The following is an 11,843-nucleotide window of genomic DNA, read 5'->3' as shown; positions in this document are numbered from 1 at the left end:
TCAAAATCGACAGACGATTATTTTCATCGCCTGTTGTTTGGTCTGTAAATACCAATGGTAAACAATGCCCATCACACTTTTCTGAAACCCATTGTGACCTCTTCACTTTAGTCCGACCAACAGTCCAAAACACAAAGATATTCAATCTTTAGGGCTGTCTCTAACGATTATTTTCTCAATCAATCAATTAATCAATCGTCCCATCTGCAATACGTCTTAAAAAAAATGGAGGAAGATGTCCACAGCTTTCCAAAACTCAAATCGCTTGTTTTGTCTGACAATCAGTCCAAACCCCAAAGATGTTCGGTTTTGCGCTGATATAAAGCGGAACGGCAGGAAATCGTCCCAGTTGAGAAGCTGAAACCATCTGGTGTTTGGCAAATTTGTTAGAAAAAAAGAAAAACGATTTCAATGATTAATTGGTTTTCACAACAGTCGCTGATCATTTTTTCTGTCACTTGACTAATCAGTTACCTGACTAATCGTTTCAGCTTCAAAATGTCGTTTTCTCTGACGTGTCCGAGAAAAAGACGGAGACACCAGTTGCAACGAAAACGCGTTCCCTCGTCGTCTCACCGGTTAATATGACTTGTAAATTGAATAATGACTGTTTTCTGGTGACAATCAAATGTGTTTCACCCTGCTTTTGTGTGTGTGTGTGTGTGTGTGTGTGTGTGTTTGTGTGTGTGTGTGTGTGTGTGTGTGTGTGTGTGTTGTGCGATAGCCCTGTTTCTGCTGCTGTCGGCGCCTGGAGTGACCCTGGGGTGACCCTGGGGTGACCCTGGGGTGACCCCCCCTCACCCCATCCGGGGGCAGTTATATTATCTCTCAGGCAGTCACTCAGAAGACGAAGGCACTCTCAGGTCAGTATCTCTGAGGTCTGTGTGTAGCTCACTCAATTTTAATGGCTGTTTCCAGTCATTTACCTGATGTGCTCTCTCTCTCTCTCTCTCTCTCTCTCTCTCTCTGTGTGTGTGTGTGTGTGTGTGTGTCTCGGGGTGGGAGGCGACGGCTGCGTGCCGTGCTGTGGAGGGGCGTTGCAGGGATATGTATGCAGGGTCACGGTCTCCCTACCTGCCTCCCGGTGCTGATCACTCACAGCCGCTGTTGTTACACACACACACACGCACGCACGCACACACACACACACACGCACACACACACACACACACACTCACACAGCACACCCGCGGGTCATGTAATTGGATTCCATGGGTCCCCATTTTACAGTCCATTGCAATGTAGCCTAATGAAACCAGTTATTTACTTTCATCATAAAATCCGATAAGGGGCAACATCTGCCGGGGTAAAGTTTTGACCGAGTGCCGCAGCTGAATGCTGATGCGCGGTCCGGCCACAGTCCCGATCTGCGGCACTGCGCGCACAAGAAGCAACACTTGGTTCGCGGACCTGTCACTTGACTCTCACGAGAGGCAGCGTGTGCAAACAGATGTGACGGATTATGTAGTTATTTGTTTACCTTTCAGCGACATGAGCGGGCGCAGGAGCAGCAGCGATGGAAAAAAGCGCGGCTCGCGTCTCGTTGCTGGGGTCCCCGCTCTGGCTCTGCCGCGCTCCGCCTGCTGTCTCATTATACCGCCGCTGTGCTGCTGGAGGACACCGAAGGACACAAGCGATTGAATTCGCGTGTTGTATATTCCCTGGAAACCAATCAAGAAAAGCCCCGGAATAATAATCCCCGTTCGCTGTCATGATTCATTTTTATTTTGGTTCCATGTTTTTCTCTGGCTTTTTTTTTTTTTTTTTTTTTTGAGTCACTCAGAAAGAGCAGTTCCAGCATGAAATCAATGTTCCATTAAAATTTAATGACCAGGAAGGGCTTAATGGCGGTGGAACAGATGCCCCCGCCTTTGATAACGCCGACGTCTCGGGAGCTCTCGCTCGAAAGCCGCACCGGCGTTGCCGGGTCGTCTCGGCGGCTCCCGTTCTCGGCCGCCGTGAGCGGACAAGAGGACGCTGGCGTCCCCTGTGCCCCGCGCGCGGCGGAATTAAAAGTTTGTAAGCTGACAGCAAAACTCCCCCCCCCCCTCCCGAAATCATCCGCGAACACCGACGGTGGAGGCTGCAGCTGGTGGCGCATGGCCATAACTGTAATCACCCACTGTGTTAATGTTGACTAAAGGGCTGTTGCAAACGCATACACCAGACTCGCTCCGTACAGATATAAATGATGAGGAAAGGGCGTAAACAGAAGATTGAATGAACAGGTCGGTTTGTCCAGAAACATCTGCACTGTGCGCGCGCGCGCGCGTGTGTGTGTGTGTGTGTGTGTGTGTGTGTGTGTGTGTGTGTGAGAGAGAGAGATAGTGATGAAATAATGAAAAAAAAAACACCCATTTTTTTTTTACCTCTTAATAAAATCAAATGTGCCTGTTTTCAAAGAAATCAGAGTGGACTTGCAGGTTCCTTGTGCTATTGTTTTTATTAACGTTATCATTGCTATTGTTGTCATCATTATTAATTGTAGCAGAACAAGATAAATCAAAACACCCCTTTAGCAATCATGGCTTAAGTTTCTTCATACTCAGCTGGAACAGAGAGAGAGAAAAACAGACCGAAAGAGGAAGAGAGAGAGTGAGTGAGAAAGAAAGTGGAAAATCTTAATCAGTTTTTTTTTTTTTTTTTTTTTTTCTCTTTGAGGACCATATGGAAGGTTTCAAGCAGCCAACCATATGTTGAAGGCTTTTGTCATGGAAATCGTACTTTTTGGCACTTTTTCATTGCGCAGCCAAGCCGGGCACATAAATAAAAGAAAACAAGAACAGAGAAATCATACAGAACATGATCAAATCTTTGAGAATACACAGAGTTTGAAGTTTTTGTTTGTAACTTACAACAGATAGCTTTTTAATCAAAACACTCCCTGATTCACATGGCCACCCAGACTGCAATTGGTACCTGTATTTGTCTTTTTTTTTTTTTTTTTTTTAAATAAAAAAACATGAATAGAAAAAGGAGCAATTAAATGTCTACATGCATTGTCATATTATTGCTGTGATATATTTACAAATATATTTACAAAAAATGATCAAAGAGGAACAATGTTTCCCTACGTCTAAATCCAGAAGTTTAGGATTAAACTGTGCCTCCTTCTCCGTAGTCAGTATTTTCTCTGCGGTGGATCTGTGATACTGTTTTGGATGACGAGCCGACGTTACATTTCCAGCTGCAGCTGTTTTCAACGACCTCAGTACTTTCATCTGCCTCATTAAAACACAGTCCCCAGATTTTGGAGGTCCATTCTATTCCTGTCCCACATTAAGAAATGTAAAACATATTTAAAAAAATAAATAATAATAATAATAATCTATAGAAAGTGACCATTTCGTCGTTGGTTCAAAAACACAGCAACGTGCCAACGTGAGTGTCAGGAGACAGGTGGTTTGGATGCTCTCGTGCAGAGATTCAGCTGTAGCACTTAGACGACCATTGACGAGATGATGGCGAAACAGGGAGGAGAAGACAGACAAGCAGAGCCGGAACCCCTCTTTTTCTGTCTTTTCTCCTCAGTTGTGTGTTTTGTTTTTTCTTTTTTGGGGGGGGGCGGGGGGGCTCAGCACTACTGCGTTCGCACCGTCCTTTTGGAATATGCAAATGGCTGACGGTGCATTTGCCTGCTGGTGCTCGACCTTCCCCTTGGAGGTCGCTCGCCGACTCAATTACGCTCCCTATCTGCAGTCTGTCTGCAAACACCTGTTATCCTCCCACACTCCGCCACCCTCCGCCGGTCCCACTTCAGCACATCTCCTCCTCGCCACGTCTGTTCGGAGGCAATTGGGGACGGGATGAGGGCGGCCGGCGGGGAGGGGAGGGCGAGGGGACCAATGGCGGGGGAGTTAGGAGTGCGCGGCGGCCTGTCGCTTTACCTCGGCGGTCTCGAAAACTTTCCCTGCCGGGGCAGTTCACGTCCGAATCGTTTCCATTAGTGCTGGTTAGAGATCTATACAGCCGTCCTCACGTAATCTCAGCGGGGTTCTCTCCGGTGACACCTCAGAGACTTGCTCAGCTGTTTTAAATGGAAAAATCTGGGAGCAGTGGTGACTTTGGCTTTAACTATATTTAAACGCTTTATTATGTCAGTGACCTAAAAGAGAATTATTGTAATCCTGTTGTGTAATATGTAACCTTCTAACATTTCAGTCATATCGTGCCTCCCCCCTTCAGCTGCCAGAAGAGATTTTTTTTTTTTTTTTTACCTGGTTGCTCTTTAAAACAAAAGAGACAGTTAAAATAAGAATAATAAAAAAGAAACTATCAAGGAACAGCAGCTTTCACCTGCAGCAGTGTTGGACTCGCTGTATAAAGGACCGAGTGTTGCTCATAGTCACCGCATCCCTATCGTTATTGCTTTTGCATTTTTTTGAAAACCTCGGTGGTAAAAATAAATTCAGGCGGGATCCAGGTACACCTAAATTATTCGACTCTCTCTAATCTTAACAAACGGATGTTGTTACATTTTCATGGCGACATCTACATGCGCATCAAGTCAGCCATTTCCGGGAATCACTTATTGCCTGAGATCTGAGGACAAAAAGGGCCAAACCTCCTGTCGCGGGGGGAGGGGAGGGAGGGGGGGGGGGGACTTTTGGGAAACAGCAAGCTGGAGAATGTTTTAGAGTTTCATTGTCATTTTTTCTTTTTATTGCCCTAAATCGACTGAAAACAGGACAGCTGTGATTGTTATACATGTCAATTGCTGTGTCAGTAAAGTTATTGCCACGAAAACAAAAGTAATTCTGCATTCCTTTGTATGAAGTCTTCTAGCACTGGTACTGTACATTGTTCCTCTTTAAAAAACTAAGTCCCGCGGACTCTCTACAGTTTTCATGCATATAAACATTTTCTTTGAAGATCAGCAGCATCTTACAAGGTCAATGGATGTTCAATTATAAACAATAAATAAATACATGATAATTAACAAATTAGCAAGTCTTCAATAAATACACAAAATAAGGTAAATAAATAAATAAATAGATAGATAAATAGGTAGATAAATAAAGTATTTACATGATAAATAGATGGTATGCATCTAAACCATGGGCGGAGCTTTGAGCGACATATAAAACAGACAAACAGAATAATTTGACTGTCACTTTGTAACTGAGGGTGTGTGAGTCCATACCTTCACTCTGAGGTAACACTGGCGGCGGGGGAGCACCTCAAACACTGGGCGAAGATTGCTTGTTAAGACTGTACGATGCACCACAAAGGCAGCAGAGTTTATGCAAGCCACCATGGTGGAGGAAGAACAACGAGAGTTTCCATTGCTATAGACAAGTCAACCGCACATGGCACTTATAAGGACAGATCATTTGGTCTGGCTCTCAGCGCTTTTGTCCAAGTCTGTACATCAGGGTGAGACTATGAATTTGATCGAACGTAGTGTGTGATAACCTGTTCAACAGGCCGGTTAAACGTTTTAAAATCACTGCTCTTGGAGAATTAAACTGACTGACCTATGGCCTATGATCTTGAGTAGCTTATCTAAATCATCTTTTTTTTTCTTTTTTTTTTGAATACCCACAGTTACAAAGATGCTTTTGATCAACAAGGGATAATAAGCACAAAAAAATAACTTTAGAAAAATCAAATACAAAAATAACATCCGTTGAATTGAAACATTGGTGTGGAAAAAGGGGTTTTGTCTTTTTACCTTTTAAAATGATCTCCCTTTTTTGCAAATACTGTCATAGTTCACATTTTCATAAAAAGTTCATGTTGGCAGTTGCAAAAGAATTCAATTCTTAGCAAATAAAAAGCAGCATAAAAATACAAGAGGTCATTTTGTCTCTAAAAAACAAAAGAACACTGTTAGTCCTTTTTTATGTTTTTTTTCCATTTTCTCATTACTATTTGCTATAAAATATCAGGAATCTAAATATTATTACTATTGATATCAATATCATTATAGTCATTGATAAAAATTCACATGCCAGGCCTCATATATAATTGTGTGTGTAAGTGTGCGTGTGTGTGTGTGTGTGTGTGTGTTTATGTGTGTGTCCACACATGCGTACATGAATGTGTTTGCGTGCGCGTCTGTGTGTGCATTCATGTCTGTGTGAGAGTGCGTGTGTGTGTTTGCATGTGCCCACATCCATGCGAGCACATGTTGCTTAATTGTGTACAACTATCATCTACAGTCTCTATTTGGGGGAAGGTTGTTTGATTGTATGTTTCTGTGGACGATTAGCTACTGTGCAGGGAAAAAATCCAGCATCTTTTGAAATTGTCTTTGCCATAATCATTAGAGTTTCTTCACGTAATCTCAGTGAAAATATTGCTTTCTAAAAAAAGGGAAGAAAAAAGGCATGGAGGGCAGAGTGAACAGGGTTATTGGTGGTGAACCTACAACAGGGGTTCAAAATTTTGCTTCTTCCTCGTGGTTAGTTTTCTGATCCAGAGTCGTCTTCGTCTGCAGAGCCCTTGAAGCAAGCTGACTCATAGTGCTTGTTCAAGTAGGACTTGAGAGCGAAGGTCTTATTGCAGCGCTTGCATCTGTAGTGCTTGAAGGCAGAGTGTGTTTGCATGTGGGCGCGGAGGTTTGAACGGTCAGCAAAGGCTTTGCCACAGTGGGCGCAGGCAAAGGGCTTCTCCCCCGTGTGTGAGCGCATGTGACCTTGAAGGAGCCACGGCCGGCTGAAAGCCTTGCTGCACACTTCGCACTTGTGCTTGAGGTCGTGGGTGAGGATGTGCATGGCCAACGCCGGCATGGACACATACACTTTACCACAGGTGGGACACTTGCGGGCCATCTTGCTGTCCAGGCTGCGGTGCGTCTGCTTGTGTCTGCTGAGGTTGGAGGACGTGGCGTACGTCTTGCCGCACTCGTTGCAGGTGTGGCGAGGTGTGCCGGCCCCCCTCTCCTGAGCCCCAGCGTTGGCGCTGCTACTTCTTGAGCTCCCTCCACGACTCTCGCCGTCCCCCTTTCGCCTCGAGCGCCCGTCAGAGATGAAGAAGGCATCCATGGTGTAACCCTCGGCCAGGGCCTCCGATTCACCACTGTAGAAGCCGCTGGCTGTCATGCCAGACTGGGGGCTGTCGGGGTGCTTCAGGTCGGGGTCACAGTACTCCTCGCCGCTGCTCACTTGGGTGTACAGGGGGTCTGACACCGGCGAAGCCAGCTTGTGCTCCATCTTCTTCTCCCCCTGGTATACAGATGGCGTGATGTAATCCTGGATGTAGCCTGGGTAAGAGACACACGCAAACACAGTTGGCCAGGGGTTGTGATGGATAAGGACACAGTGACACGCTGGTGATTGCATGATTATCATGTTGGATGATTGCCCTTCGTAAAATGGTGGAAGAGTGAGTGGCAGCGCGGAGCTAACTGCATTTTTTCCAGAGTTCACAGGTTGCACACGCAGTGGTGCGGTGATGCAGGGAAACATGATGCGCTGAGTTGCATTTAAGAAGCTTGCAATTTTAGAGCCAGGATCCGCGCTAGATAATAGCTCATCAAGGAAGTCTCCTGCGCGAGAAGATGCATATTAAATCCCCTCTTAAATAAAGCAGTCTCATTGATCAGACATCAGGCATCATCTATGGGATGTCAGCCCTCTGTGGCTGGGGCCCGTCTCCACGTTTGCTAAATGAAGGTTCTGTGCTCGCAGGCATTACGATTTAATCATGTCTCAACTCTGAACCTTAACAAGTACATTGTTTCTCAAGAATTTTTATTTTGGCCAGGGTTTTCTATTTTTTCATGTGCGCGTTCTTAAAAAACAAACACCTCAAAACAGGTTGCACAGACGATTTGAGAGAGCTTTCTGTATTAATTACTGTGTGTTTTGTTTTTTTTGTTTGATTGTTTCTTTGCTGCGAACAAATACATTTTTTGGTTTTGGACCAGATCAACTTGTTACATTGCTACTTACACCCTCTAGGATTTCATGCTACTTCTTCAAGCATGCAGCATAGTGCAGACCAACCGCGAGTGATTTAAATGCCCCCGACTGTGCAGAGCATGATTTCAGAGAGATGTATTTTTGTTGGCAGTTCATGTCTTTCCCTTTCCCTCCGAAGCAGCTCCGTGCCAGATGAGCTGAAAGGCTCGCTGGCAGCTAAACGCATCCAAACACAACTCGATATGTATTCTTATGCTGTGAAGCTCAGGAGCTGAATAAATACTAAATGCATTTCACCAACAGGGTTGATATTGTATAGGTTGAACATACTGGAGCAAATATAAAATGTGTTGAAATTCTTCTCCTGAGAGAAATAGTGCACAACTGCAGAAAAAAAGCCATTCCTAAGCACTGTGTGCAGCAAGCGGTGGAAATTAGGTATTGACTGCTTTTTAATGAAATTCAAAGTTTTGAAGTGATCAATGGGCTATCATCTGTAAAACTGTACAGCTGTTAGAAGAGTTGAGCGCTGGAGAAGATCAAGTATCTGCGGCACACAATAATAGTTTATGGAGCACAGTGTCTTTGAGGGCTGATAATGTGAGACATGGCATCATACACATTGTTTGTGAAGAGGGTCACCTGCCTGCAGCAGCCAACGCGCTGAAGTGCCTTCAAGAAACAGGCCATTAAGAAATCATCTGAAGTGCTCTCCTACTACAGCATCTCCATTCCCAAGGGTTTCTGTTCACACACCCACTCTGTCAGAGACATGACCGTGACACCCGGGGACAGGGAATCACCAGGCCTGTGCACACATTATCGTGCTGCACTGCATGGGTCCACTGTTTTAAACCACGCAGATGGTGTTTGTCTGACGGAGAGCAGCGCTTGCTTTCTAAAAAAAAAAATTCAATCAAATTAAAAAGTGAAGAAATGTTTCCTGGTTGTCATTTTCAAATCTAAATTCTTACAATGACGATTGAATTTACAATCAAATACTGCAGCTTCAACTGTATTTATGCAGCCACATCCACCTGCTCTACAGCCACACTACAGACCAGGCTGTTAAAAATAGCTGTAGAGCATTTGCACTACATACGACAACATGGCCTTTATTTTGCTGCGATTTTTTTTTGTTTTTGTTTTTTTTGTTCAAGAAGCCATAGTGCATCCGTGTAAGCAGAGTTGTTTACCATGTTTCAATTACCCAAGGTCAGACATGGAGCTCATCATTTAGGAGTCACGCTGTATCAGCCTTTACAGCTCATAGACTCATTTCTCTAATGCAAAGCAAGGATGTAATTAATGGACCCTCTCAGCCACCCCTCTTTGTTGTTCAACAGACACTCAAGTCAAATGTCTCCACAATGGGGGGAAAGAAAATCTCCTGGCACGGCAGAAGTGCTGATGTTAGGTATTTCAGCCTCGCTGAGAATTCTTCTATTTTGCCTTTTTGCCTTTTTTTTTTTTTGACTCAGCATGAAAAGGATTCTTTTGTTCAAATCAAACGCCTTTTGTCAACATCAATGTAGCGCCTTATCGTTCTTTTCTTCCTTTTAATATAATGCTTATTTTTCATGGTGTTGAACAATAGATGCAGGAACAATAGAGAGCGAAAATAACTATACAAATGGATTCTTCAATAGTAATAATAATAATTATATAAAAATCATGAAGCAGGAAAGCTAAAGAACATTCATTACAAGCTACAAAATATGCCTGGTAAATATATATAATCTTTATATTTCTAGTTATCATTTTTTAGTCTTTACCCCACAGGTTGTTTCAAATTTAACAAACCATTACAGTTTAAAAACCAGTCCAGTCTCTTTTACCACAAATAAAAGGTTTGTTAATTCCATCTAAATTTCGATGAGCCTTGTTATTGACATGGCTGAATAACAGGTGGGCATCATCACAGCATTTGGCTATGGACTACGAAGCCTCTCGCACTGTGAAAATATCCTGACAAATCACAACAAAGACACACATATGGCCCTCTAAACGTGGCCACAAAATGGAAGCGGCGAGCTTAAAGCGGACCGCGAAAGTGAAGGTCGCCGCTCAGCGCTGACTGGAGCTTAGCGTGGCCGGTACGCGTGTCGACCGCGGTGAAGCTATGTGCCTTTCTCCGTGTTTACTGTACAACCTCTGTCACGTGATCAGCCTCATTGCTGCCCAAAGCATTTTTGTCTCCTTTTTCTCCTTCCCTTCGCTATCCCCTTGGCCCAGCTCCCCGCCTCCCTCCCGGCTGTACTGTACAGTGTGTAGATGTCTCTAGTGGCGACGATAGGCCTGCACGGCTGAAACTCTAACCCCTGCTAGTTTTCAAATGCCCGGAAGGAAGAGAAAGATGTAGTGGAGCGATGGGGGTGGGGAGACTGTGCATGCTCCATTTGGATGGGAAGAGGGGGGCAAGGGAGGATCGGACCGTGATGGGAACTCAAGGACAATAACAGCTAAGGACAAATGTATCATCCGATACTCATCTCTCATATTCGCGAATTTTTTATTGCAGATGAGGACCAGATATAGTCAGTCTGTGCGGGTTCAGCTACCACAGGGTTGGTGCAATCATACACATACGTAACTGGAGCGTCTCCTGATTAGACACATGTTTTGTTCCCTATTTACATAAGCTAATCCGTGGCTGTGACCTGAATTGTGTCTGTCCTTCACTGGAGTCAAAAAACAAAAGTCTGGGAGCACAGAGATGGGGGTGGGGTGCCTCTGGAGAGGATTATTCAGGATAGTGATGCAAAATTCAGCCGGCTGCATGTAACGTGTCATATTAATTTACACTCTACAAGCATGTTATTGGCTGAGGCAAAAGAAAATCTCACCCAGCACAAAAACAAAAGAGGATGCCATCTGTGCTACGTGTGGAAATATTCAGGCGTGCTGAAATCAGCACCGGAGCTGGTCTACAGGCGGGAGCGCTTGCACATCTTTAACCGGAGCTAGTGGAGGCATGTTAACTCACCATTCTCACTGAGACGAACCCCAAGGCTGGTCACCGAGTCTGTGATGGAGCGTGCAAAAGTGAACGAGTCGTCCAGGTGGTGATGATGATTGGAGGTGGCCACATTGGACGAAGAGAAATCATCAAGCTTGATCTTCTTCACCAAAAATGAGCGGGGCATGTTTCAATGGATAAAAACACAGAGCTGAGAAAAACGCATGAGAGAAAATAAAAGACCCACTGAGGAAGCAAACGAGCAGAAGCTTGCTTGACGGTAATCCTTGCGGTTAATGTGAAGACAACTGCCAAAAACATAAGATAAGAAAGAAAATGGAAACCAGTGGAGAACAAGGCTGACGGCAATGCTGTGTGATACTCTCTGGCTCCCCCAGCTTCCCCGAGAAAAATAAAAAAATAAAAAATAAAAGCGATCCTGTTCAGCACTGGATAGCTCCTGTGATGCAGCAGGCTTAAGGGACCAGTGAGGAAGAGAAGAGATGGAGACAGACAGAGAGAGGAGGGAGAGAGAGAGACTGTCAGACTAGCTGAGATCAGCAATCACGCCAGCCTTTATATGGGGCACAGGCAGTGGAAGATCAGGTGGTGCTGCGAAATGGAGCTGCTTAGCTTTAATCCATCAAATGTCCCCGGGGACACACATCAAATTACTACTGAACCGTCTGTGCATTCGCACACAGACAGAGGAGAAAGAACACAGCCAGACCCCCACTGCCCCCACTGCTGCTCACCCCCTCTGCTCCCCTCCCCTCCCTCTTTCACCCCGCTTATGCTCCATGCTCGGAGGAGGAGTAAAAGAGGAGGGCAGACAATGGAGATGTGGTTGAGAGCACACTCAGTGTCCTGTCCCCCATTGTTTTCAGATGAAGTGGCACAGTTTATGTTTGCCTTGTACAGGCGCTGCCTCCCTCATGTCGTCTCTGTTACCTCAAACAGCTCCAGATCTTTCCGTCCCTTCGACACACTGCACCTCACTCACATGCGGGGGGCAC

General features: G+C 45.0%; 1 protein-coding gene across 1 annotated transcript; it reads right to left on the bottom strand.

Annotated features, from left to right (window-relative positions):
- Positions 1–6,407: 6,407 nt before the first annotated feature.
- Positions 6,408–11,014, bottom strand: scrt2 (scratch family zinc finger 2). The gene is made up of 2 exons (XM_040153568.1): positions 10,855–11,014; positions 6,408–7,207 (listed from the first exon to the last, which is right to left on the bottom strand). Exons 1-2 carry the CDS (start codon positions 11,012–11,014, stop codon positions 6,408–6,410), a joined length of 960 nt encoding a protein of 319 aa, XP_040009502.1.
- Positions 11,015–11,843: the final 829 nt, after the last annotated feature.

This window comes from Xiphias gladius, chromosome 18 (assembly GCF_016859285.1).
Source record: "Xiphias gladius isolate SHS-SW01 ecotype Sanya breed wild chromosome 18, ASM1685928v1, whole genome shotgun sequence".
Classification (NCBI taxonomy): domain Eukaryota; kingdom Metazoa; phylum Chordata; class Actinopteri; order Istiophoriformes; family Xiphiidae; genus Xiphias; species Xiphias gladius.
This window is presented reverse-complemented; position numbering and strand designations above follow the sequence as displayed.

Coding starts and splice junctions, on each gene's coding strand:
- scrt2 (XM_040153568.1), bottom strand. CDS start 11,014: ATGCCCCGCTCATTTTTGGTGAAGAAGATCAAGCTTGATGATTTCTCT. Junction 7,208..10,854: donor GGTTCGTCTCAGTGAGAATG/GTGAGTTAACAT, acceptor TCTCTTACCCAG/GCTACATCCAGGATTACATC.